The sequence below is a fragment of the Bos mutus genome, chromosome 5 (assembly GCF_027580195.1).
Source record: "Bos mutus isolate GX-2022 chromosome 5, NWIPB_WYAK_1.1, whole genome shotgun sequence".
NCBI lineage: Eukaryota > Metazoa > Chordata > Mammalia > Artiodactyla > Bovidae > Bos > Bos mutus.
This window is the reverse complement of record NC_091621.1, coordinates 27371235-27395952: the sequence shown is the minus strand read 5'-3', so window position 1 is coordinate 27395952 and position 24718 is coordinate 27371235. Positions and strand designations below refer to the sequence as shown.

Below are 24718 nucleotides of genomic sequence, written 5' to 3'. Positions count from 1 at the left end.
CTAGTCAATTTGGCGCACATGCTGATTCACAAAAATGCACTCATCATTTGCAGGCCTTGCTCATACTGATTTCTTAAACTTGTAATGCCTTACCTTTCTTGATCTCTGTCTTTGCAAATTCAATGCATTACCCAGACTCCAGCTCAAATACTACTTCCTCACAAATCTCTTAGCTGGAAATAGCTCCTTCCTACTCAGATTACTTGTATTTTTAAATGGCATTTAAAAGACATATTTATTGTATTTCCCCTCCTAGAAGGGCTAGATAAGATCTTACTCATTTTATAGTCCCCAATGTATTCAGTGTTTGCTGTGTACCAGATAGATGCTAAGTCTTTACATGCTGCAACTTATGAGATCAGGTTTACTGAATGAGAATTAATAAACTAGAAGCGGCTTCAAAGTAAAATAACAGCATAATATTATTTTAGAAAACATTCTTGCTTTGTTCACCTAATTGTAATAGTTAAAAAACACTAAATTTTATGATGAGGAATTATGTATCTGGCTTAAAAATGTATCAGGACTTTCTATTTTTATAATTTTAAGATTTCAGAGTACTTATGATCACAGGGAAAAAGTAGAATAGAAAATTTAACTTATTACACCATAGAGGGGCATTCCTGGAATTCATATGAACAAAAATTTTAATTTTTATATAGTTTTATTAATAAACAGGGAAATTATATAATACATTAAATTTTCAAAGTCTCACCATAATATTCTTAAAAGTACAAAATTCAATGCCTAAATTTTACATTTTCCCCATGATAATGCAAAAGAAAAAAACCAGTAATTATAAATACATATATTTTACAAAAAAACTCCATTTATCATGGAAATTATCTAGACTACAAAGAATGAATGAATCATGACTGAATTTCATATCCTAATGGATCAAGGCCCTGGTCGAGGAGCATTAGAGAGGATTCTCTTAACTTCTGTAGCAATTTCCTTAATTCTTCCTTAGAAAACACCTGTTTTTAAAACAGAAAAAATGTTAAGAATGAGAACAAAGAAGAGTGTAAATTTATAGTCACCTAACCAACCTGATTAGCTTAATTCAAGAAGAAATTCCTCTTTAAGATTTATGTAGCCGGAGGTCATTATACTAGCATAGCTCAAAGCTACTTCTCTGGGCCAGTCAATATACTTCTAACTGCTTAGATATGTAAACATATTCCATATTAAAAAGCACAAACATTAAAACTGGATCATTACTTTAAGAAAATCTAAGAACACTTAAAGAATATATACATCTCAGAAAATTAAATATTACTACGTGCGTGCATGCTAAGTCACTTCAGTCTTCTCCAACTTTTTGCAACCTTATACACTGTAGCCCACCAGGCCCCTCTGTCCATGGGGATTCTCAGGCAAGAATACTGGAGTGGGTTGCCATGTGCTCGTCCAGGGGATCTTCCTGACTCAGAGATTAAACCCGAGTCCCTGTGTCTCCTGCACTGACAGGTGGGATCTTTACCACTAATGCTACCTGGGACGCCCCAAATATTACTACAAAGGACATCAAATCATTAAAATTTTAAAGTGCAAACACTCTGGAACTTACCAGATACAGTTTGTGGCGCTCAGAGGACACCATATCTGCTAACTGCAGGCATTCCTGATACTGACCGGTACTATGCAGTATGGTGTGAAGCAGAAAACACAACATTGGCAGACAAAGCTTTCTCAGTAAAACCATTTGATGTATTCTTTCATGGTCTTCCTCAGCATCCTACACACAAACCAAAATGCAACAAGTAGAAGCTAAAGAGTTTCTGTAAAGCTTATTAGGCCCATTAAAAATAAAACAAGGCAAGGCTTGTTGTTTTTTTTTTTGGCCGTACCACTCGACTTGTGGGATATTAATTTCCTGACCAAGGATCAAACCTGTGCTCCCTGCAGTGGAAGCTTGGGGTCCTAACCACCGGACCACAAACATATTCCCAAGGTAAGGTTTCAATCACAGTATCGAGTAGACACGATTTTTTGGCAAAAACCATGAAGATGAACAAAATACACTTCAGAGGAGTCACAAGTCTGATAATGAAAACAAAATGCTTCTGAAACTGTATTTACTATGTCTTAAATAAACATCTACATAAAAGGAAAAACGTTAAGACTAGAGCAAAAATCAGAATAGAAAATAGTAACTATTCCCCTGGATATACATAGAAGGAAACAGAGGCAGATATTGGGCAGTCTGAAAGGGCATTTCATACCCTGTGATTCCTGCTGGGAAGAAGGGTCAGGATGAGGGGAGAGGTGCACAGGGAGGACAACTTCACTGCAAATATTTTTTTTTAATACTTAGAATGAATTTATGATGCTTCTGTATAATTTTATAAAAATAGAAAAATTAAAAGAATGCAAAGATTTGAATAATACAGTGAATGGGACAGAACTAACATATATGAGAAAACTTACTGTAGAGAAAACAATGAGCATTTCTTTATAAGTATACAGGGATCTTTCTAAAAAGTTTTGTAGACACTCAAGAGTACAGAAAAAAGAATAGACCTCTTATGTTCACTACATTTTCTTATAACAAAGTTGAAAAGTAAAAGAATTTAAATAATAAAAAGGTACCCCAATTCTGAAATAATCTTAAAACTTGAAAGGAAATCCATAGGACTAAGTGTAAAACAAACATAAGGAGTTTCCTGGTGGCCTAGTCAGGGATTTGGATTCTGGGCTTTCACTGCTATGGCCTGGGTTCAGTTCCTGCTTGAGGAACTGAGATCCTGCAAGCTAGGCAAGACAAAAAAGGTAACATGTATCATATGTTGTGTGCTGTGCTTAGTTGCTCAGTAATGTTCGACTCTAGCCCACCAAGCTCCTCTGTCCATGGGGATTCTCCAGGCAATAATACTGGAGTGAGTTGCCATGCCCTCCTCCAGGGGATCTTTCCAACCCACACATTGAACCAGGTCTCTCACATTGCAGGCGGATTCTTTACCGTCTGAGCCACCAGGAAAGCCCAAAAATACTGGAGTGGGTAGCCTATCCCTTTTCCAGGGGGTCTTCCCAACCCAGGAATCGAACTGGGGTCAGCCTGCATTGCAGGCAGATTCTTTACCAGCTGAGCTACCAGAGAAGTCCTGTGTAATAGTGTGAAAGAAAACGGGACAAGCAAAAATAACAACTGCTCCTTTGAAAAGCCTAATAAGATACTTAATTAAATTTTTTCCTTATGACAATTATATTCATCATTAAAAATATGTTCACATGAGATATTAAATTGTTAAAACATTTTTCGAAGGTAGATGTAAGTAGAAGTGTGAAGCAACAGAATGTAATCTGGAAATTATACCAAAGAATAACGTTGACGTACGTCAGGTTTCTATGCATAGGAAAAATTACTATCAATCTTTTTGTTCTGTTTTGAGATACAGATACATGGAAGCAAATATCAAAATGCATGCTTTGTATTTTCTTAGCTTTAAAAGGGAAAGCACCTTCATTTATTTTCTCAAATAAGCACTCATTCCCTTCAGAGGTAGATTTAAAACACCTCGAGGCCTCACTCGTAATTCACACTGGTGAGTCCCACCTGGCGCCTAGGTAAGGCTGAGAGGACTGCTGCCTTTTGGGTCATGCCATTTGTGCTCCAATATACTCCTTCCCCTGTGCTGAAGAGGCAAAGTACCTGGGGCTCCCAGATCTCTTACCAACTGAAGGAGCAGCTGGCTTTTTGATAACCTGGTCTCACAGGATGGATTCTGGCACCTGCCTCTCCTAAATCCTGTTGCTGCCAAGTATTAGGGTGTGATCTCTTCTGCTGACTGCAGGGGACTCCCACACCAGCAGACTGGTTGCCATCAAGTATCCAGAATCATGCCTGATGGGCCCAGCAGTCTCCCTCAAGGAAAACAACAAATTGCTCTGCTACTACCTATGATATTTTTCTCATCTGAAATGAACAAAAGCTTTGAAAAATCCTGTAAATATGTATTAAAAAAAAAAAGATTCTTTCCATCAGGGATGTACAGTGCCTTATATGTGAGAAAAGATCATTAACTGGGATGTGTTGATATGTATATATACGTATGTATCCTATTGAGGACAGGGGGCAGGGCTGCAGCAGGGTCTCTGGAGTACGCTGCTAAGGAAGTAAGGAAGTCATCCGTGCAGATATCTCAGGGAAAGAGCATTATAAGCAGAACAGCAAAGAGGCCGGAAAGTTAGAACAAATGAGGGGAGAAGAATAGGATACAAAGACTGGGGAGGCAGTCAGGACCAGTGTATGTGTGACTTTGTTGGTCAAGAAAAGAACTTTGGTTTTTATTCAAAGTGTAATGGGAAGCCATCAGAAGGATCAGAGTAGGAGAGTAGTATCTCTTTGATTTTAAAAGAAAATACTATACAAAGGGGCTGCATACAGAAGAGTGGAAGCAAGGCAAAGACAGCTGACACTTCAACCAGAATGTGGTTGAGGCAGAGGTGGTGAAGACTAGATAGAGATGGCCTGCCTGCTCCATTTGCTCTGCCATCCCTGTGTGCCACCAGCCTCCAACATGAATGGGACCATTCTGCAGTTATGTAAAAAGTGAGGTGCAGATGTAAGAGCCAGCATATCAGGTCAGGGCTTTGTTGAACAGCTGCGCCTTGCACAGTGGTGCTGGACAGTAAAGGAGTGGCCGCTGAAATCTAATCCGTGCTCCATTCTACAGGTCATGTGCACTTGACATGAAATCTATCTATGTAAGAGAGTGGGTACCATTTCCTAATCCTTATACAAGTTATGTAAGTGCTAGCAGGAGCCCTGAATAATTTTCTGCTTCACTGAATATGTAAGAGTATTAAGCTAAACTCAACTCAAAATATCATCCTTTATAATTAGTTCAAGAAATCACTTCTTGTTTGGATTAGATTTGAAGAAGTGACTGACACAGAATGTTGATTTAAAAATATTTGTAAACAAAATGGTATCATTCATAATTTTCCATTCCAACTCCATTTTAAAAATATTCCAAAGTGTCTGTTCTGTGACTTTCACTATCTAAGATCAATTCTTAGAATAACAAATACATAAGTATAAATATTTATGCATAAATAAGGCACTGAGTCTTTTCAAACCTTAAATACCGATAGCATTTTGCAACATTAACATTTTATCTTCATGAGCACCAACATAAATCAGGAGAGAAAAGTTTAACATTAAGGAACCTGCTAAAGATTCAAAACTATTGTACTTCCTTGATAGCTCAATGGTGAGGAGTCCGCCTGCCAGTGCAGGAGACAAGGGTTTTGGTCCCTGGTCCAGGAAGGTCCCACATGCCATGAGCAGCTGAGTCTGTGTGCCGCAACTAAGGAGCCCATACACCTAGAACCTGTGCTCCCCAGTAGAGAAGCCACTGCAGTGAGAAGCTAATGCATAACTAGGGAGTGGCCCTGCTCGCCGAAACTAGAGAAAAGCCCGTGCAACTATGAAGACCCAGCACAGTAAAAAATAAATTAATGAATTAATGAAATAATAAAAAGAACCCCCCCACACACATAAAATGGTTCAAAACTATGAAGTTAGCAGGGTTCTATTATGAATTTATATATAAGATGTGGAGACTTTTAAGATCATTAGTAGCAAACAGTAGTAGTAAACTAAAAAAGAAATACTGGGTTTCACCTCCATAGATTCTGGTTTAATTGGTCTGAAGTAGGGCTGGCCTTTTTTTTTTTTAATTAAATTGCCTAAGAAGCTTTAGTATTTAATTTACCTGGGAAGCTTTAGTATTTTTTAGTATTTAAACAGCTGCTGCTGCTGCTAAGTCACTTCAGTCGTGTCCGACTCTGTGTGACCCCATAGACGGCAGCCCACCAGGCTCCCCCGTCTCTGAGATTCTCCAGGCAAGAATACTGGAGTAGGTTGCCATTTAAACAGCAAGCTGTCCTTAATGTTTTGCTTCTGGCCAGAAAATGGAAGCCAGTAAAGTGAGAAAAAGTGTAGTAGCAAAAAACAAAACAAACAATAAAAAAGAAGTGACTATATTAGGATTCAGGGAATGCAGAAGGAAAGATACCAAAGACACTCTTAGGATTTTTCTATTCAAAATAAGGTTATCCAAGAATCTAGCATTTATAATAATGCACCGTTTCTGTCACGCCCCAGGAGCGAGCCTCAATACCTTTCCCTCACAATGTTATTACTTCCAGCATTCTTCCTTTCGCCCACTTCTACTCATCCAAATCTACCCCTCATTCAAGGTTCAGTCAAATGCTATACCTTTTAAGCATTCTGTCCAGATCTCTTCTGGGTAGAAGCAGCCTTTTCTTTTCCTGAAGTCACAAAATACTTCATCTGTGCTTTTTTTTTTTTTGGCATTTAGTACTTCTGTAACTGATTCTCAACCTAGGCTACACATCAACGCTTTCCAGGTAATTTAAACTTTTTTTTTTTAAAGCCCAGCCCTACTTCAGACCAATTAAACCAGAATCTGTGGAGGTGAAACCCAGTATTTCTTTTTTAGTATCTAAAACAAATTTTTAATTGAAAATCATTTCAAACAAACTAAATTACAACAACAGTACAAAGAATATCTCAATACCCGTTACCCTGCTTTGCTCAATCTTTACCCTGTCTACTTTATGATTTGCTTGTGTGTGTGCATCTATAAACACACTTTCTTTTTTTTAAACCCTTTGAGGGCAAGTTGCATAATCATGTTCCATTACATCTAAATGTTTCAGAGTTTATTTCCTAACAAAGAGAATTTTTTTCTAATATAGTCACAGTGCAGTTAATGACTTCAGAAAATTTAACAGTGACATAATACCTTAACATCACTGACTCAACACTGTCCTTTATAGCATCTTTTTTTCGCCAACACAGGATCCAGTTCAGAATCACATATTGTATTTAATTGTCATGTCTTTTTGGGACTCTTTAAAAGGTTTTTTTGTTTTAATACAATCTTGAAAGGTCACAATCCATTTAGCTATTACAAAATACTGGCTTTACTGCCCATGTTGTACAATATGTCCTCGTAGCCTACTTTACACCCAATGGTTTGTACCTCCCACCCCACAACCCCTATGTTGCTTCTCCTTCCTTCTCCCCACTGGTAGCCACTAATGGAATCAACCCAGTATTGTTTAAAAGTTCTCCAGGTCACTTAAATGGACAGTTCAGAGGCAAGAGCCACTGCTTTATGTATGTCTTACTCACTCTACTAGACTCACCTTCACCTCTACAGACGGAGTTGAATACATGAATAGTTGATTTTGGGTCCAGAATTTTAAAAAATTAGATTTTACTATACTATACTGAGTGAACATATTACATATGGAGAAACAGTTTACCTAGGAATCAGACATTCATATATTCCCTAACTAGTATTTCAGGTTAGACTTAAATTATGGGATGTTCAGTTATAATATAGTACAAAGGTTATATAAGATCCGTAACTGCTCCTATTCAGAGAAAGAAGTTTAAATAAAAAGATGTAGCTTGTTTGTTTTTGCTTTTAGCTATAAACAATGCACAGAGCTTACCTCTCTAACATCCACCATCCACCCTCCATCAACAAACAACAAGACATTGTACATTTTTTCCTTCACATCAGCAGTTAGGGCATCCAAATGCCCTTTCCAAATACCATAATCCATCTGGAAAAGATATAAGGCAGATATATAATGGACTATATTTGCAAAGTACAAAGATGTACATATATGGAACATCATTCTAAAGAACTAACATTCAGTAAGCCAAATACAAAATAAACATCAACAGATTGAAGTTCAATACAAGACTAAAATGTTTACCATGTAAATGAACACTACTGTCACCTGAAGGTACGTTTCATGTTTGGTTAATTATCTACAAAAAGGTAACTAACAGATTTCTTCCTTCAAAGTAGAACAGTAATAAGGAACATCAACTCTTATCTTATAGTAGGAATATAACTGTTGAAGAAATGATCTCCTTACATATATGACTTGTATTTTTGAGATGCAATGAGACATGTCTCATCTACATTTAACTTACTTCATATTTCTTTTCTTTGTGTTCATGAGCCACTTTCTCAGTAAAAGTTGCTTGAGTTGTCAAAGTAGGTTTTTGTGGAGCTGAATTCATATGCTTAAACCACTCATTAAAGGTTTCATGGGCTTCCTAAAATGTAAAGTAAAATAGAAAAATACAAAAAATGAAAACTTTTCACATATGTTCAATAAAATTTTTAAAAATTTTGTTCTTAGAAGTAATTTTGCAGCAGTTAAGAAATAAAATTGTACGATATTTCTTTTTTATACAAAAAAATTACAGTGAATAAGTATTTTGTTTGTGATATTCACGTGCTTATCCGTGTCCTTGATGAGCCTATTAGCTTCCAGAGGGAAGCAAAGAAATTCAGACTTAGTCCTAAAACCTAGCTAATCACTTCATTATTTATTGAATGAATTTTGAATGAGTATGTTGTTATTTTAGTCATAATACAGATTATCTTGCTTTTTTTCAGTTGTTGCCAAAAGCAGAAATGCTAAAGTTGAGTTAAGAATTCAAAGAATCTTAAGGAACACATTGTGTGCTGGTTAACAATGATTAGAGGGTCTCGCACATGAAGACAAGGTCAGGACTTCCAAGTTCTTAGGGATCGGTGATTCCCAGAGTCACAAGGGAGGTAAGATAGTAAGTCAATCACCACTTTTCAAAAAAGTAGTTTAAGGTTTGAGAGTTAATCAGGAAGTCATCATAAAGGAGGACACTTCATGGTTTTCTCTACAATCTCACCAAGTAAGCTCTGATGCACAGATGTTCTCGGATAGCATTATCATCTTCAGCAGGAAGTGGGCTGTCCATTCCTTGTTCCTCCCACTGGTTATAGATCTCTGCTATTGAATCCTGAGGAATTTTCACAAATACTTCTTTTGCAGCTTCGTGCTTCTTTGAGGCTGTGAAAAAGATATATAGTTTTCCAATATATATGGATTTCTGTGTAGTAGTTTCTAAAGCAGTCAAATTATTAGTCTGTGACTTTCACAATGACCTGTAACCATTTCAGGGCCCAAGGTACTTCTGTTAAAGGTTTGGGTGATCTTTCTACCTAATGGCTGGGCTTTTCCTTATTTCAGTGTGACAGTCACATAAAGGATTAATTAAATGTAATTACTTTTGTTTTCATTATTTATTTCAATTTTTGGCTGCACTGCAGAGCATGCCAAATCTTACTTCCCCAACCAGGGACTGAATCCAAATCCATTGCAATGAAACACGGAGTCTTAAACACTGGATCACCAGGAAATCCTACAGTTACTTTTACATACTGTCTTAAAAAAAAAATTCCATCTTTCAAAACCTTGAGATTATATATAAAATTGAGTGGGACATAGTAAGTCACTATTAAATATGTTTTGTTTCACAATATCAGCCGTAAGAGTGGGTATTTTGTACCTTACCCTACTGGAAGGGTTAGAAAAACAACAAAATTTAAGAACAGAAAAAAAAACTTTGAAAAAAGAATATAAAATAGAGCATACCCAAGAATTTCCTCATTATCGCATTGCCTTGTTTCAGTGCTTCTGCTCTCTGTGCTGGGTCGAATACCAACCAGTCAATTACATCAATTTTTAATCGGTCTTCCTATTCATTTAATTGGAAAAAAAAAATGTCAATTGTGCTTTTTTCCTAAGATATTCTGCACATTAATAGAATTGGCTTACATCTGTACTACTAATGAATATTTTCCTTCAGGTTATACAAAATTACTAAAGAAAATAGCTTTTCTTAGTTTATTTTCACATTTAATAGCTCTCTATTAAATTATAGAAAAAACTTACTGGACTGTCAGTCTGGAATTATATATCTGATATGCCACCAATTTAATTATGACTCCTTTAAGTGCTATTCTACAGCTTTTTCTTTCCTAGATAAAACTTTCTATTCTTTTCTGAAAATAAGGAATAAGTAAACTACATAAAAATTAGTTAACTGATCAAGTATCTAGAATAATCTGATGAGTAAAAATTCAATGCTCAAGTTTTTACTATTAAAGAAGCTTCCTTTAACATATAACTACTACTAAGCAATTCCTTACACAGACCTTAAGTTTGCTGTCAATTTTCATAACTTGGCTAACAAAGAAAAATTCTTAAAAAAAGAAAGAAGCCAGAGTATTTTAAAGTAGACATTTAGAAAAAGCTGAACATGAGGGATTATTCAGTTACATAATACACTTCTTTTACCCTCATATTACCTCAGTAGTACCCGTATCCAGTGCTGGGGACAGGTCATGATGACTGAATTCACCATCATCTTTCTTTCGAATATTCTCAACTACAGTTTTTGTTATAGCTGCAATATCCAAATCTAAAGAATTTTTTGAAAGGATGAAAACAAGAATTAATCATTCACACTAATATTCTTTAAATAATCACAATGATTCAGTAAATCTGGGATAACAATTCATTAAAATATGAAAGAAATTATAAAAGAAAATGCCAAAATTAAAATATATTTTACACAAGATACAGTATAAGTTATTTCATTCCAAAACAGAATTTCATTGAAAATTTCATTCCTTCTTTTCCTCTCAAGAGAAAACAGGATTTAAAACTAGAAGGATATATGTTACTAAGACAAAATGATAATCTGCCTACAGAGCCCAACAGGTGAAGCCTTCCATTTTTACCTGCCTCTTTAGCCAGCTCCAGGCAATGGTGGCGCTGTTCAAACTCTGTAACACCTTCCAAAAACAATGCATACTGGGCAACAGCAAGGTCTTGAGGCAAATGACAGGTATAAAATGCTATGAGATTTGTATGTTTCTCATTTATTAAAAGCTGAAAAATAGAAAAAGATCAAAATGTTAATATGTCAATAATAAAGCAAGTTCTAGGAATAACAGCATTATTCAATTCAAAATTTTAAACATATTTAGGAGAGATGCATACAGACATAGAGTTGTACTGCTAAACAGGATTAATTTAAAATTCCAAAAGAAAGTGTTTATGATAATTAAGATATTTATGTATTTTGATAACCTTTCTGCCACTAGATATTAAAATACTATCATTCTGATTTATGTTTTCATTAAAATAGTCAAAGGAAAAAAAAGAATCAAACTGTGGGTTTGATTTTACCTGTTTTACTAGAATTTACCTGTATGTATGTCTTTAAAACATCAATGGAAATTTCTTCCTTCATAGGAAAAAAAAAAGATATAATTAAATTATAAATACAGCTGTTTATATGTACCACCAATATATTTAATAAAAATCCCGCCATAATGATTTTTAGTATTTACCACTGAGCAATTACTACATGCCAGGCTAACTGCTTAACAAATTTCTTGTATTAACTTACCCTAACTCTTTGTGAGTAATTACTATTGTTGTTTACATTTCAGAGGAAGAAAGTAAGACTTAAAGAGATTTTATTTACCCAGATTTACACCACTAGAAGCTTCTGAGTAAGATGTGAATCCAAGATTTTTAATCCAAAACCCCAGCTTTCAACTACTACATCATTCTGCCTTCTATGCATACTCTGCCCAAAATGTTACCAATCATTTAGGACAGAAGAGAAAGAAAGAAAACAAAGGTTTAAAATCCCACAGAAAACTTAGTCTGGTTCAGTTAGCTTAGCTGGTTGATTTAGAGTTGGGTACTGATGAGGACTGAAGTTATAAACTGTCTCCAAACTAGGTAACCATCAGCACTCTGTACTCACAGATTAGAACATTAATGAGTCATCTGCAGTGAGTTATCACTGAGCGACAATGTGAGACTATGGTCACCATTTCTAGAAAACAAAACCCCAAAGTAGCATGTTTTCCTGACAATAGATGTATGAAGCGTCAGCCTTGCAGAGAAGAGTATACAGCTCATTTTTATTTACTTTGGTCTGTAGTCCCAGAGTGCGGAAAAACAAAATGAGGTGAGTCATGAAGCGGAGGAGGTGTCCAGGTAGACTGTTCCTGCTTTTGGAAAGCCATTTGCTAAATTCATCCATCAAACCTACAAACCATTAAAGCAAAGATTTAGATGGATACAAATCAAAAAAGAGATATAAACACTATCCAAGGACATTTATTATATTCATATAGCATTCTATCAATTCACTTATTGTTATGAACTACCATATAAAACAGCCTCTGGATTAAATTAAAACTTTATTTTCTAAAAATTATATAGTTGCAGTCAAATAGGTTGAAAGAGATGACAAGATGTGGTAAGTCATATGCACTGCTTTGATAACTTTTTAGAAAATTACTTTAAAAAACCAAAGAACTCATGCAAAGTAAAATAAAATATATCTTACCATCAATGTCTCCCAGGATAAGGAATTTTTGAACTATATGATAATGTTCTTGATTCTCTTCTAGAACTCTCTGAAAAAATTTTTACATTTTCTATAAATTTATTATGGTCATTCTGTAGCATATACTCATTGGTAAGCTAAAAACATAAAGTGTTGAAGGAACATATACAAACAAAGGGCTTCCCCGGTGGCTCAGCAGTAAAACAATCACCCTGCAACTCAGGAGCCACAGGAGACATGGGTTCGATTCCCGGGTCAGGAGGATCTCCTGGAGCAGGGCATGACAACCCACACCAGTACTCTTGCCTGGAGAATCCCAGGGACAGAGGAGCCTGGCAGGCTACAGTCCATGGGGACGCAAAGAGTCAGACACGACTGAAGCCACTTAGCACACGTGCATTCAGACAAAGAAAAAGCTAGAAATGAAGGGTATTAGGAAACTTAAATAAAGTATGAGAAAGATACTGCCATTGGGACTCAAGGTTGAACATTATTTTTTGAAACAGAGAACTGTGATAAAACAATTTAATCTCTGTGAATGTTATGAAACTTTTATTTGTATTAATGTATTTTACTGTTTTCCTTGACCATCCATGGTGAACCAGAAGAGAAGGGGACAGGTGACCAAAGCAAAATAAACTATAAGATTTCCTTCAACATAAACAGTGGTCTTTGAAAGCATTCATCTGCAAATGGCACCAATAAAATCCATCAAAATAGTGATTAGGCACAGAGTAGAAAAAATTTACAAGTTACCTGCTGTTAGATTTTTTTCCTAAAGAAAATAATTCCTATATTTTTGGTCAATTTTTTTTTTTTCTATGTGGGATGGTTAATCTTGAGCTTGCAGCAAGGAAGCTGGCACCAGACTTCTCCAAATCCACATTTCCTTGCCTCCAGTTCTTATGTGTCCAAAAGATAGGAAACCATAGACCTGCCTTTGTAGGAGGGTTTTAATTTTTATTTGTCTAAATTTTCTTCCAGCAGTCTTTCTGTCTTTTTTACAAATATTTGCTCCACCTGGAACTGACTGTAATGCATGTCACGAGACAGAGATCTAGCTTTGTTTTATTTCAGATGGAAAATCAATTATGTCCATACCATATATGTAAATAAACCACCCCTCTTTGTCTGAAAGGAAAGGTCATCTGTCCTTTATTAGGTTCTCATATATATTTGAATCTAATACAGACTTTTATGTTCTGATGATCTATTTATTCCTGTGCCAATTCCATTCTGTTTTATTAAATCTTTTTATTATTTTATTATTAAGGAACACATAACTACTATTCTTTTCTAAATCTTATTTCTATTCTCACTTACTCTTTTACATGGAAATTTTCTGTCCAGAAATAATACCCCAAAGCAATAGGTTTCAATGTTAACTTTGGAATGACTGATATTAACAACAAATCATCTCATCCAGGAATCTGCTAAATCTATTTATTTGTGTCTTTCAATAAGATTCTATAGTTTTTTATGGAGGTACTCAAACCCTTGGCTATTTATTCCTAGGCATCTTACAGTTTCGGTCAGTAATTTAAATGAGACTTTGGGGGGATATTTAACTTACATGCAGAGTACATCATGAGAAACACTGGGCTGGAGGAAGCACAAGCTGGAATCAAGATTGCCAGGAAAACTATCACCTCAGATATGCAGATGATACCACCCTTATGGCAGAAAGCGAAGAAGAACTAAACAGCCTCTTAATCAAAGTCAAAGAGGAGAGTGAAAAAGTTGGCTTAAAGCTCAACATTCAGAAAACTAAGATCATGGCATCCGGTCCCATCACTTCATGGCAAATAGATGGAGAAACAGTGAAAACAGTGGCTGACTTTATTTTGGGGGGCTCTAAAATTACTGTAGATGGTGATTGCAGCCATGAAATTAAAGGACGCTTACTCCTTGGAAGGAAAGTAATGACCAACTTAGATAGCGTATTCAAAAGCAGAAACATTAACTTTGCCAACAAAGGTCCATCTAGTCGAGGCTATGGTTTTTCCAGTAGTCATGTATGGATGTGAGAGTTGGACTATAAAGAAAGCTGAACACCGAAGAATTGATGCTTTTGAACTGTGGTGTTAGAAAAAGACTCTTGAGAGTCCCTGCAAGAGACTGCAAGGAGATGCAACCAGTCTATCCTAAAGGAGATCAGTCCTGGGTGTTCATTGGAAGGACTGATGCTGAAGCTGAAACTCCAATACTCTGGCAATCTGATGCGAAGAGCTGACTCATTTGAAAAGACCCTGATGCTGGGAAAGATTGAGGGCAGGAGGAAAAGGGGACGACAGAGGATGAGATGGCTGGATGGCATCACCAACTCAATGGATATGAGTTTGGGTAGGCTCCAGGAGTTGGTGATGGACAGTCAGGCCTGGTGTGCTGCAGTTGATGGAGTCACAAAGAGTCAGACACGACTGAGTGACTGAACTGAACCAAATCCTTTTCTTACTAGCTGTAGCAAGTACAAAAAGGCTATAATTTTTTCATAACTTTATCTTGAATTTAGATACTTTAAAAATGCTCTTAATTATAGTAACTTATTGAGTCACAAATTTTCTAGATTTATACTTTTATCATATGTAAATGTTCCCCTCTTTTTAGATTTGTATTTATTCCTTGACTTTCATTTGCTGGAAAATAAAATGACTTATTTTCATTTCCTAGAATCTCCAAAACAGACTGATTTAAAAAAAAGAAAAATTTGATAGAGAAAGTAACTTTTTTTCACTATACAAAGAGATCTTATACAATAAAAAGGAAAAGATAAAATTCAACAAAAAAATTAGTGAAAGTTCTAAGTAGGAAATTCAAAAATGGTCAATAAACACAGGAAAACTTGCTCAGCCTTATGAATAGACAGGGAAATATGAGAAGAACAGTGAGTTTCTACTTCCCACCTCATCTGATGGGTTGGCAAAAACAAAGTATGACATGTGAGGCTAGTGATAAGGCAGGGAAATGGCCATATCAATAAATTATTTGTAGGAATATGAATTAATTGCTACAACCGGGGAATTAATGTAAAATACATATACCCTTTAACTCAGCAGCCCTGCTTTCAGAAAACTTATTGTAAAGAAACAGGACTCGTAGATAAGCATAAATAAGACTAACAAGAACATTCATTGCAATGCTAGAAGTAACCCAAATGATTACCAAAAGGGGAATGATTAAAAAAGGATATATAATTCTATAGAATATTATATACCTATTAAAAATAATAAGTTAGGTTGTTAAATTTATATGCATTAACTCAAAGACAGTCTCATTAAACAGGGGTGGAGGGGGTGGGGCAAAGGAGGGAGCCATAAACGAATGCAGGTAGAATGACACGAAAAACAACCTCAAAAACTAAAATCCTATATTGGAATATCTACATATATTTCTAAGAGTGTGGAGAAGGATACAAAGGATACATATCCATGTTTTATCATCTCAGTGAATGAGAATAATCAAAAAGAGGCTGGGAGGAAATTTTATAAAGGTCTTATATAATACATTTTTAGATTATTTTGTTACAAGTATATACTAAGGTCATTTTTTAAAAGTTTTAAGAATATTACTTTAAAAAATACTAGATTATTTTGAGATCTAGGAAAATAAAGTTTTGTTAACTTTCCATTCCAATTTAATTTTTCAAGAAGAAAGAAATGAACTAGCCTACATGCATGCCATATATTTCAATGAAATAAATTCTAAACCAAATAAACAGAAATGATATATCATTTAAATATGCAATTAAATTTCTTCCTTTCAAAGCAATCTCTTACTTGAGTAAGCTGTGAGGAAAGAAAGAGAGAATATAACAAGATTCCACATACTTTTGTGCCTTTCAGCTACAGTACACAACAATGTAACATTTAGTTTCCGATTCCAATTATCCTGAAACATTAATATTTACCTTTTTATCAGTAGCTTGAAGTTCTTCAAAAACCTTTTCTAAGGTCCAACTTTTGAAAGAAAAATCAAGAAAACGGATAAAGTAACATTAATATATAATATGAACAAAGACTATAGAATAAAACTTTAGCGCATACTACAAATCCTCATGATGAAAAAAAAGCCAACAGACTCACTTTGCTTCCAAATATTCTCTAGGGAGTTCTTCAGTTTCATCCAGAGTCATGACCGATGTCCTGATCTCCTGTTCGACCAGACTGTCCACCATCACCCTAAAGTAGGCCCACACTGTGTCCTCCCAGCTGTCACAGACAGGAAGCAGCTTCACCCGTTCCAAAAGAGAAACGTGCAGACACAGTCAACAAAAAGGAAAAGCAGCGGAACCTCTTGATGTGAACTATAAAATCACTATAATAACATAAAACATATGGATTATAAACTATCACACCAAATAACCCTGTGTCTCCAACTTCTCCCCAAACCACAACTTTTTTTGGTGGAGGGGCACAGTGGGCAGCATGTGGGATCTTAGTTCCCACATGGAAACAGTGGGATGGAACCAGCAGCTCCTATAGTGGAAGCGCAGAGTCTTAACCACCATCAGGGAGATCCCTCAAGCCACATCTTCTAAGAAGTCTGGACTCTTATAGCATCAATTTTCCATGCTGATATAAGATGGTTTTCAACTAATTAAAATAACATCCCTCAAAATAGCTATAAAATGTAGGGGATCGAGGGGGTTGTGAGAAGCACACATACGTGAGACAATTCAAAGTCATACTGTGCCTTGGTGACACATTTCTGGATAAAGCTATGGTAACAAAAGTTATAAATGTGTATTGTAATTATATTTACAATTTTGAGAAACTGAAGTCTGACTGCACAGATTAAAACATCATATGGTATACGGGATACATCAAATTAAGTAGCTCAAGTTACCATTCTATTTCATAATAATCTTATCACTGCTATTCTTAGAAACTAGCTTAAGCTTATATGATTACTATATTAGAATATTTTATTCAGCTGATTCCATTCCATAGGAAAAAAGATTAAGATACATTGCATACCTGCTTGAGATTCCCACTTAGAGCTGCATAAATTGCTCTCTCATATCTATTAAAAAGCTCCTGAAATACAATGAATATAAATAAAATTAACTACTGTTTATCTCAGTATGTCAATTTTTTTCATAATCTGGAATTCTGCAGTATCTTCTAAACTGAACTTATTTGTTCCCGAACAGTTTCTAAACTTTAGTAAAAGATCTCCTAGGGGACTAAGAAGGAAGGATCCCTTAGTTTGATGTAGTCAATAATGAAATCTTCCAGAAAAGTCAAACAGCTAAATTTCAAATACAGAGTGAAAGCAGATTCAACTCTAATGGATGCTTTGATTATTTTATAGTCAAATTTTATTCCAGATAGAATCCGCATAGATGTTTTCTCCTATAAAATTTCTAAATACCTAACACTACCTGATACTGTTCTAAGAACATCAAACAAGGCCCTTGGAGCCTGACATGTACCAGTTTGCATCAAATTCCTAAGCAGAATTAATTATTTTCACCAAATTATCCCATTTTACTTTTGGATTCTATTAATGACATTTCCTGTTTTCTCATCATCCAAACAAGAGACTTCAGAGACTCTCACTACATAATTGAGTCTTCCTCTGCCTTCTATTTCCAGTTTCTGGTCCTGACCAAAATTGTTCCTTTCTTTTCTACTCGCCAAAGTAACCTAGGACAGGCCCTTATTTCTTAGTGTCTGAATAATTCTGACAGGCTTCTAACTAGTTTCTCAGTCTTTAGTTCATTCAATTTTAAGCCTATTTTCCACTGCCATGCTAATCTTCTTAAAGTACTGCTGTCACGTGCCCTCAAGGTTTAGATGGTTCACTACTATCTACGGTACAAAGTTCCCATTCCTTGGAGCAACATTTGAGGACCACCATTGCCTGCTCTTAATCTTTTTCACTCATCTTAGAGCAGCATTTGAGGATCACCACTGCCTGCCTAGTCAGTTCGGCTACAGTGCTTGTTTTGAAAATGTGAATTTGTTCCAATGCAATTGATTTATCAAGGAACAATTTGAACATAATACAAACTTCCCATTTCTTTATGCACAATTTCATCCACAAGAAACACTGGTTGAATACAGGAAACAACACCTAACTGAACCAAGCCACTTAGAAATACACAAAACTGACACTCCTCAAACATCTATCAGCCCCCTGGGCTGTCCAGGTGTGTGTTAAATTAAATCCTTTTGCATCAATTGTTACAATTTTGTTTGACTTCAGATAGCAACCTCCTATCACTTCTCAGTAACTCACAAGCTGCAACCCTCTGATATCCAGTACCACAAGCAAACTCCAGTTCTTTTTTAAGGTAAACTGCCTATTTATTGCAGTTACTTATGTATTTCCTGTTTATTTAACAGAGTGAAACTGTGTGGCTTTTATTAAGTTTTTCTCTTTTTAAGCATTACTGATGGTTTTTGAGTACTGTGCTCTTAACTCCATTTTCCCTCAAAGCTCTGGATTTTCTGCACCATTTGCCCTGCTGCAATGACTGCTAGGAATGCCTGGGTCATGTCACAACAGAAATGACAATATTTCCTTTCGTGAGCTTTCTGCTCCAACCTGACACACCTGCCTTCCCTTGAGTTTTCCCAACCTAGGCATCCTATTTAGAATTCCCTCCTCTGTTTTTCATGACCAACAACTCAAATTTTTAAAAGATCGATTCAGTGCTCTCTTGGGAACCCAGCCTAGTGCTTATTCTGTGACTTCATTTGCTACTCTTTCTTTTTTTTTGGTATTTTTGTCTTATTTCAGCACTTAACTCTTAGTACTCAGTGTCTGAATGTGAAAGTGAAGTTGCTCAGTTGTGTCCAACTCTTTGTGACCCCGTGGACTGTAGCCCACCAAGCTCCTCTGTCCATGGGATTCTCCAGGCAAGAATACTGGAGTGGGTTGCCATTTCCTTCTCCAGGGGATCTTCCCGACCCAGGGATTGAACCCAGGTCTCCCGCATTGAAGGCAGACGCTTTATACTCTGAGCCTCTGATTAATAAAGCCTACCCTATTCTTCAGTCTGATTGAAAGTTTTAAAAAACAGGAACTTTAGTTCTTAACTATTCTCAAAATTCCACAGCATTTTCAGCAGGCCTTCCATGTATTAAAAGTAAAAATCAGTATCAGTAAATATTTTATTATATCTTACATCTTCTGCCATTCTCCAACAACTTATTTTCCAAATGCATCTATATGGATTCCCTTCAACAGGTTCTAATTCTGTTCCTATAAAATAGTAAAAGAAATAAAGTTTACAGTTTAAAATGATATCTTACTTCAATAATTTCTAAAAACAAAAGCTATACTTCACAAAATTGCTATTTACAGTTAAATATATCCCAACTTTCAGAATAAAATCTATTAAAATACCTCCATTAACATTGGGGTCATGATAGAGTTTCCAGCCTTCAAGTGTTGCAGCTCTCCATGCCTGGCCACAGCGTTTGCAGAGTCGCTGTGCCTTTAGAAACAAGAAAAAGATGGTTGGCCATATAACCAACGCAGTACCAAAGAAATACGTGTGCTTTGTAGAAAAATATAAGTGATTTAACAAAGGATTATATAACTTACGGCACAGATGTCACAAAAGGACGGTGTAGACAAATTAGTAATGACACTTCACACATGCATGTCTTTCTGTGGTCCCTATCTTTCTTTCCCTAATAATCCTTTTGCTCTTTGATTTTGGGCTCACCACTAGATGCTCATGGTGCCCGCAAGCATTTAGTTCTGCTAAAGACAAATGGGTTAAGAAGGTTGATGACCCCTGATTTATGTAAAAATAGTTAGTCTCTATAATGACAGGGGTGCTACTGATCATTCAGGCCATAACCATGATATGTCTTTATGTTAAATGTGACCAATCAGATGCACCTGATGAACCACTGAGATAAGACACATGTTTGTTGGTCCAGAATCTCTTCAGGAACCATCTCTCCCCCATTTAGTTCACATGGTTTGAGTAGATCATATGATTCCACCTCTGAACTCAACCATTAGGCATGTGATCTAACAAGAATCACTCCTAGGACTCTTGCCAGAGATACTGGGAAAGAGACAGTCCTTTTGCTAGGGTTGTTCGCTTGCAGGAAGATAAGGATGGAGCTGCTGGTGGCTGTTATCGACACAAATGGCTTCTTGAGAATGAAATCACTGAGAGGATGCAGGGTCAAGAGCCTGGACAGTATCTAATGACATCTTCTGAGTCCCGGGATCCTGCCAGATATAACGCTCTACACTTCTCTGTTCCAGGAACCAATCAATTCCCTGCTTGTAAGTAATCTGAGTTAGGTTTCTATCATTTGAACCTACAGAATCTGATTAATACAACCAGTTAAAAAGCATAATACTCCAAACATATTTTGAATTTATGGTTCATAAAAGTAATAAAAGCTATAATTAAAGCTACAGTGTAGCAACATGGAAAAATATTTTTAAAATATTTGGTATGTTATGTGAAAAAAGGCAGGACAAAATCTGAACGTAGAATCTTAAAAACATTTGTCTAAGTGAAATTAGCTAGACACAAACGAGCAAGTATTATATGATTCCACTTACATCATAGCTAAAATAGGCAAATTAACAGAGACAGAAAGTAGATTAGGTTACCAAATATTGAGGGAAAGGAAAAATGGGAAATTACTGCATAATGATTACAGTTTCTGTTTGGAGTGACAAAAAAGTTTTAGAAACAGACAGTGGTAATGATTGCACAACACTATGAAAGTACTTAATGCCACTGAAATTAACATTTGAAAATGGTCACAATGACAAATTTTGTTATATATCTTTTATCATAATGAAAAAAATCAATATTGCAATATACCAAAAAACTACTGAGTTAGTCACTTGAAGTGGGTGAACAGTACAGTATTTGAATTATATCTCCATAAAGATTAAAAAAAAAAAAAACCTGGAGGTATACTGTGCTTACAATTATGTTAAAAACAGGTACAAAAGCTGTCTCACTCAGTGCCCAGTTGTAACAAGTGCAATCAGTTGAAGGACCGGGGAAAGTCCAAAATATTTCACAAACTGAATAATTCTTGTGTGGTTCATCAAGAGTTGGCTGTGCAATAATTCATTTTATACTGTGAAAAAGAACAATCAGCTTTTCTTTTCTTTTAGAGTCAACTAGGTTCTACTTAATCATAACACAGAAACTAAATCTTCATAAACATAATTATCATTCAAAAGCAATAAAGTATAATTTTATTACAAAAAGGTACAAAAGAAAAAGGGTTGTAAGTAAATTTTTATTTAAAACCTATCTGTGATTATGCAAAAGTAGTAGGACCTTAAAAGTTTTTGTTTTTCAAGCCTCTCAGTCATGTGATTATATTTTTGTTTTCTGTTGTTAAAAATACATATCGTTTGCCATTGTGACTCCTAATATCCTGCACGTGGCTTGGCACAGTGGCTGGCCGTTAAATATTTTCTGAATAAATGAATATATGTTACTTCTTTTCTTAATTAAAAAATAAGAATGATGTTTAATAATCCAAGGGTTACTACTATAAGAAATTATTTAATATATGCTGGTGGTTTATAACAGAGAAGAACAAACAACACTTTGAACTAACATATTTCTATCTAACTATCACAAAGGAGGTTACATTTTAAAGAGGTGAAGTTAAAAGGAAGAAGTTTGAGGGCATCATAGTCTTCAAATGCTACACAGTGTCAACTAGAAGAGCAATCAGGGTCAGATTTATTCTTAACTCTTAAAAATCCAAACCAGAAATAATGAGGCTATGCCTAGAGTACAAAGTACAAATACGGGAAGCCAAAGCTTAACTTCTTATAAAGAATTTTCTACCAGAGATACGCAAACTAAAGTGCACTGCTTTCTGAAACAATGTGTTCTTTATCATCGAAAATGTTAGGTGTTAGACCCAGAAATACTGTGAAAAACATTAATGCATTGAGGAAGTATACTAAGATCCCTTCTAACTTACAGTCTGTGACTTTTTGACACTGGACAAGCAGGGTATGTATCATTTACCTCTTCTGTCATTCCAGCACGAATTAGAGTAAAAAGATATTTGAGTAATCTGACTTCATCTTCTCTATCCAGATCATCAAGTGGCATCTTCTGTCTTATGGGAGCATCAGGGTCCTACAAAAATTAATCAATCAACTATAAATCCTTGATATACATATATGATTTAAACATTATCGAGACATGATAAACATCTCCTGAGTTTATATACTGAAATAAACTAATTTAATTTAGTTAGGTAACAAACAGAATGAAAAAGTGGTAAGTGGTCCAAATAGACATAACTGTCTGCTGCCCATTCAAAACAGACTCCACTGGTCCACAAAGCTGCATGCCTTAGTCAGGCAAGGCAGAGATATCACTAGCCCAGCCCAGAAACTCTAGAAATTCTACTCATAATTAAGTAGACTTGAACTCTACCCTGCTGTAGCAACTATGTGGCCAAGTTAATCCTAAGTAGAATCAGGCCTAGATGGAGAATGAGCAGAGAAACTCCAGGAATCACAATGCATGCCGTGACTAGAAGGTACATAGCTGGTTTTTCCTGAGAATATATGAGAAGAGAGCCCAGTATGGGATTAAAAGTACATAAAAATAAACCCATGTCCAACTAAAGAAATTGTAAAATAGATTTCTGATAAATACCTCTACCCTCCGACAGTTATTCCTAACTACCTTTCATGAATAGAAAGAAATGTGCATTTAAACACTAAGGATGACACTGGCCTTACTTCTGCAGCAAAGAGCACACATTATCTACATGATGAATTTCAGATGAAAAGCTATTTTAATGTGACTTAAAGGGAGGAAGTAATTCTTATTCCAAATGTTACTGAGTAATATGAGTATCAGTTCAAAAAATGGAATGCATAATAGGTCAACTGGCTAGTTCCACAAATATTTTTGCAGATATAATCATTCAATTTTGGAAGATGGTTTCTTTCTGACTAAAGGAAATCACTTTCCAGAAATTAAGGATAAATGATTTTTAGTTGTTTGTTGTGGGATAATTTTGCTACAATTTATTACAAGCACTGTCAGTAGTTTCCAAGTAATTTTTATCAAAATGCACTTTTGTTACAAAATAGTTTTACTCTATTTACTCACAGAGTAGTCCATTTTTTCAGTTCTTACTTACTTCTCTCACTCTTCACTATAAACTTTTAGTTCACATGCCTCCACCTATCACAAAGCTCTGTTTTGTCATTTCTACAATTATTAGACTCTCATTTTTTCAAAGCCACTGTTACTCTCATTACTCATATCCTAGAATGACTTTTTTCTAACCTCAAGCTAATTCACAAAGCTTTATTTTCTCCCTGCTTTCTACATAGAAGAACCTTCACAGGTCACCATCTTATAGTTAAAGAGTTAAACCTTGCTATAAGGTCAAAATTAATTTGTTTTAATGCTGGCAAATCAGGAATACTTTCTACATTCTCTTTTACAATTTACAATCCATAGGCCACAGATGGGCTCAATACATGCCATTAAATTCAAATGCAACTTAGTGCTTTTTAAGAGTTAAACAGTATATGCAGTCCTTCAGAAATCTAAAACAAGGATCCAAGAGAAGAACATTCTGTCTTTAAGAAAATCACTTAACTTTGAGGGCAACTTTCATTTCAAAGAACACTTACCAATTCAGTGACAAGAGGACGGACACTTCCTATATAAGAAGAGAGCTGCCGCTGTTTCAAGGTATGCAGAGTATTTTCCCTGAAAATATACGTACAACTTCTTTTTAGAAGAACTATTTGTATAGGTCTACTTAAAGAATCAAGTCAAGTCACAGTAAGACTACCAACTCAGAAAAAACATGCACAACACTAAATACAAAGGGGCATTTTAGCTCAGATGACTAACAATGCTGAACATTTTTTCATGACTTATTGACCATTTATTTACCTGCTTTTGTAAGGTATCTGTTCAGATCTTTGTCTTTTTTATTGGGTTATCTCTTTGTTACAAGTTGGAGTTCTTTATGAACTACAGGTTCTTTATGTTTCTTCCAATCTGTGGCTTACCACCAGTTCATTTTCTCAATTACATCTTTTAATAAGAAGTTTTTAATTTTGTTAAAGTCAAATCACTCTTTCCCCTTTACTTTCTGTGACAATCACTTATTCTCCAAGTCACAAAAATGTCCTCTTATATTTTCCTCTAAAAAGCTTTAAGTTTTAGCTTTTACAACTGGGATTATGATCCATCTTGAATTAACTATTGGGTACAGTCCAAGGGGGGCTTCCCAGGTGGTGCTAGTGGTAAAGAACCCGCCTGGCAATGCAGGTTAGACCTAACAGATGCAGGTTCGGTGTTTGGGTCAGGAAGATCCCCTGGAGGAGGGCACGACAACCCACTCCCATATGCTTGCCTGGAGAATGCCATAGACAGAGAAGCCTGGCAGGCTACAGTCCACAGGGTCATAGTCAGACATGACTGAAGCGACTTAGCATGCACACACAGTGCAA

At 35.6% G+C, this 24718-nt stretch overlaps 1 protein-coding gene and 1 non-coding gene across 3 annotated transcripts in view; both read right to left on the bottom strand.

Moving 5' to 3' along the window:
- Window positions 1–656: 656 nt before the first annotated feature.
- NUP107 (nucleoporin 107) overlaps window positions 657–24718 on the bottom strand; it is a 48078-nt gene continuing 24016 nt past the window's right edge. For both annotated transcript variants that reach the window (XM_070370560.1, XM_005909041.3), the window contains exons 11-28: window positions 23888–23966; window positions 22251–22364; window positions 19616–19706; window positions 19395–19471; window positions 17236–17295; window positions 16342–16487; window positions 16167–16215; window positions 12260–12329; window positions 11837–11955; window positions 11099–11137; window positions 10629–10779; window positions 10194–10306; window positions 9478–9580; window positions 8732–8892; window positions 7988–8113; window positions 7495–7608; window positions 1571–1738; window positions 657–977 (exon numbers count right to left, since the gene is read on the bottom strand). In XM_070370560.1, the coding sequence (XP_070226661.1) occupies window positions 870–977; window positions 1571–1738; window positions 7495–7608; window positions 7988–8113; window positions 8732–8892; window positions 9478–9580; window positions 10194–10306; window positions 10629–10779; window positions 11099–11137; window positions 11837–11955; window positions 12260–12329; window positions 16167–16215; window positions 16342–16487; window positions 17236–17295; window positions 19395–19471; window positions 19616–19706; window positions 22251–22364; window positions 23888–23966 (1888 nt within the window). In that variant the 3' untranslated portion in view covers window positions 657–869. The remainder of the gene's footprint in view (window positions 978–1570; window positions 1739–7494; window positions 7609–7987; window positions 8114–8731; window positions 8893–9477; window positions 9581–10193; window positions 10307–10628; window positions 10780–11098; window positions 11138–11836; window positions 11956–12259; window positions 12330–16166; window positions 16216–16341; window positions 16488–17235; window positions 17296–19394; window positions 19472–19615; window positions 19707–22250; window positions 22365–23887; window positions 23967–24718) is intronic.
- LOC138988050 (small nucleolar RNA SNORA38) lies at window positions 13079–13210 on the bottom strand. The gene has a single exon (XR_011464394.1). It is a non-coding gene; the product is annotated as a small nucleolar RNA SNORA38 (small nucleolar RNA).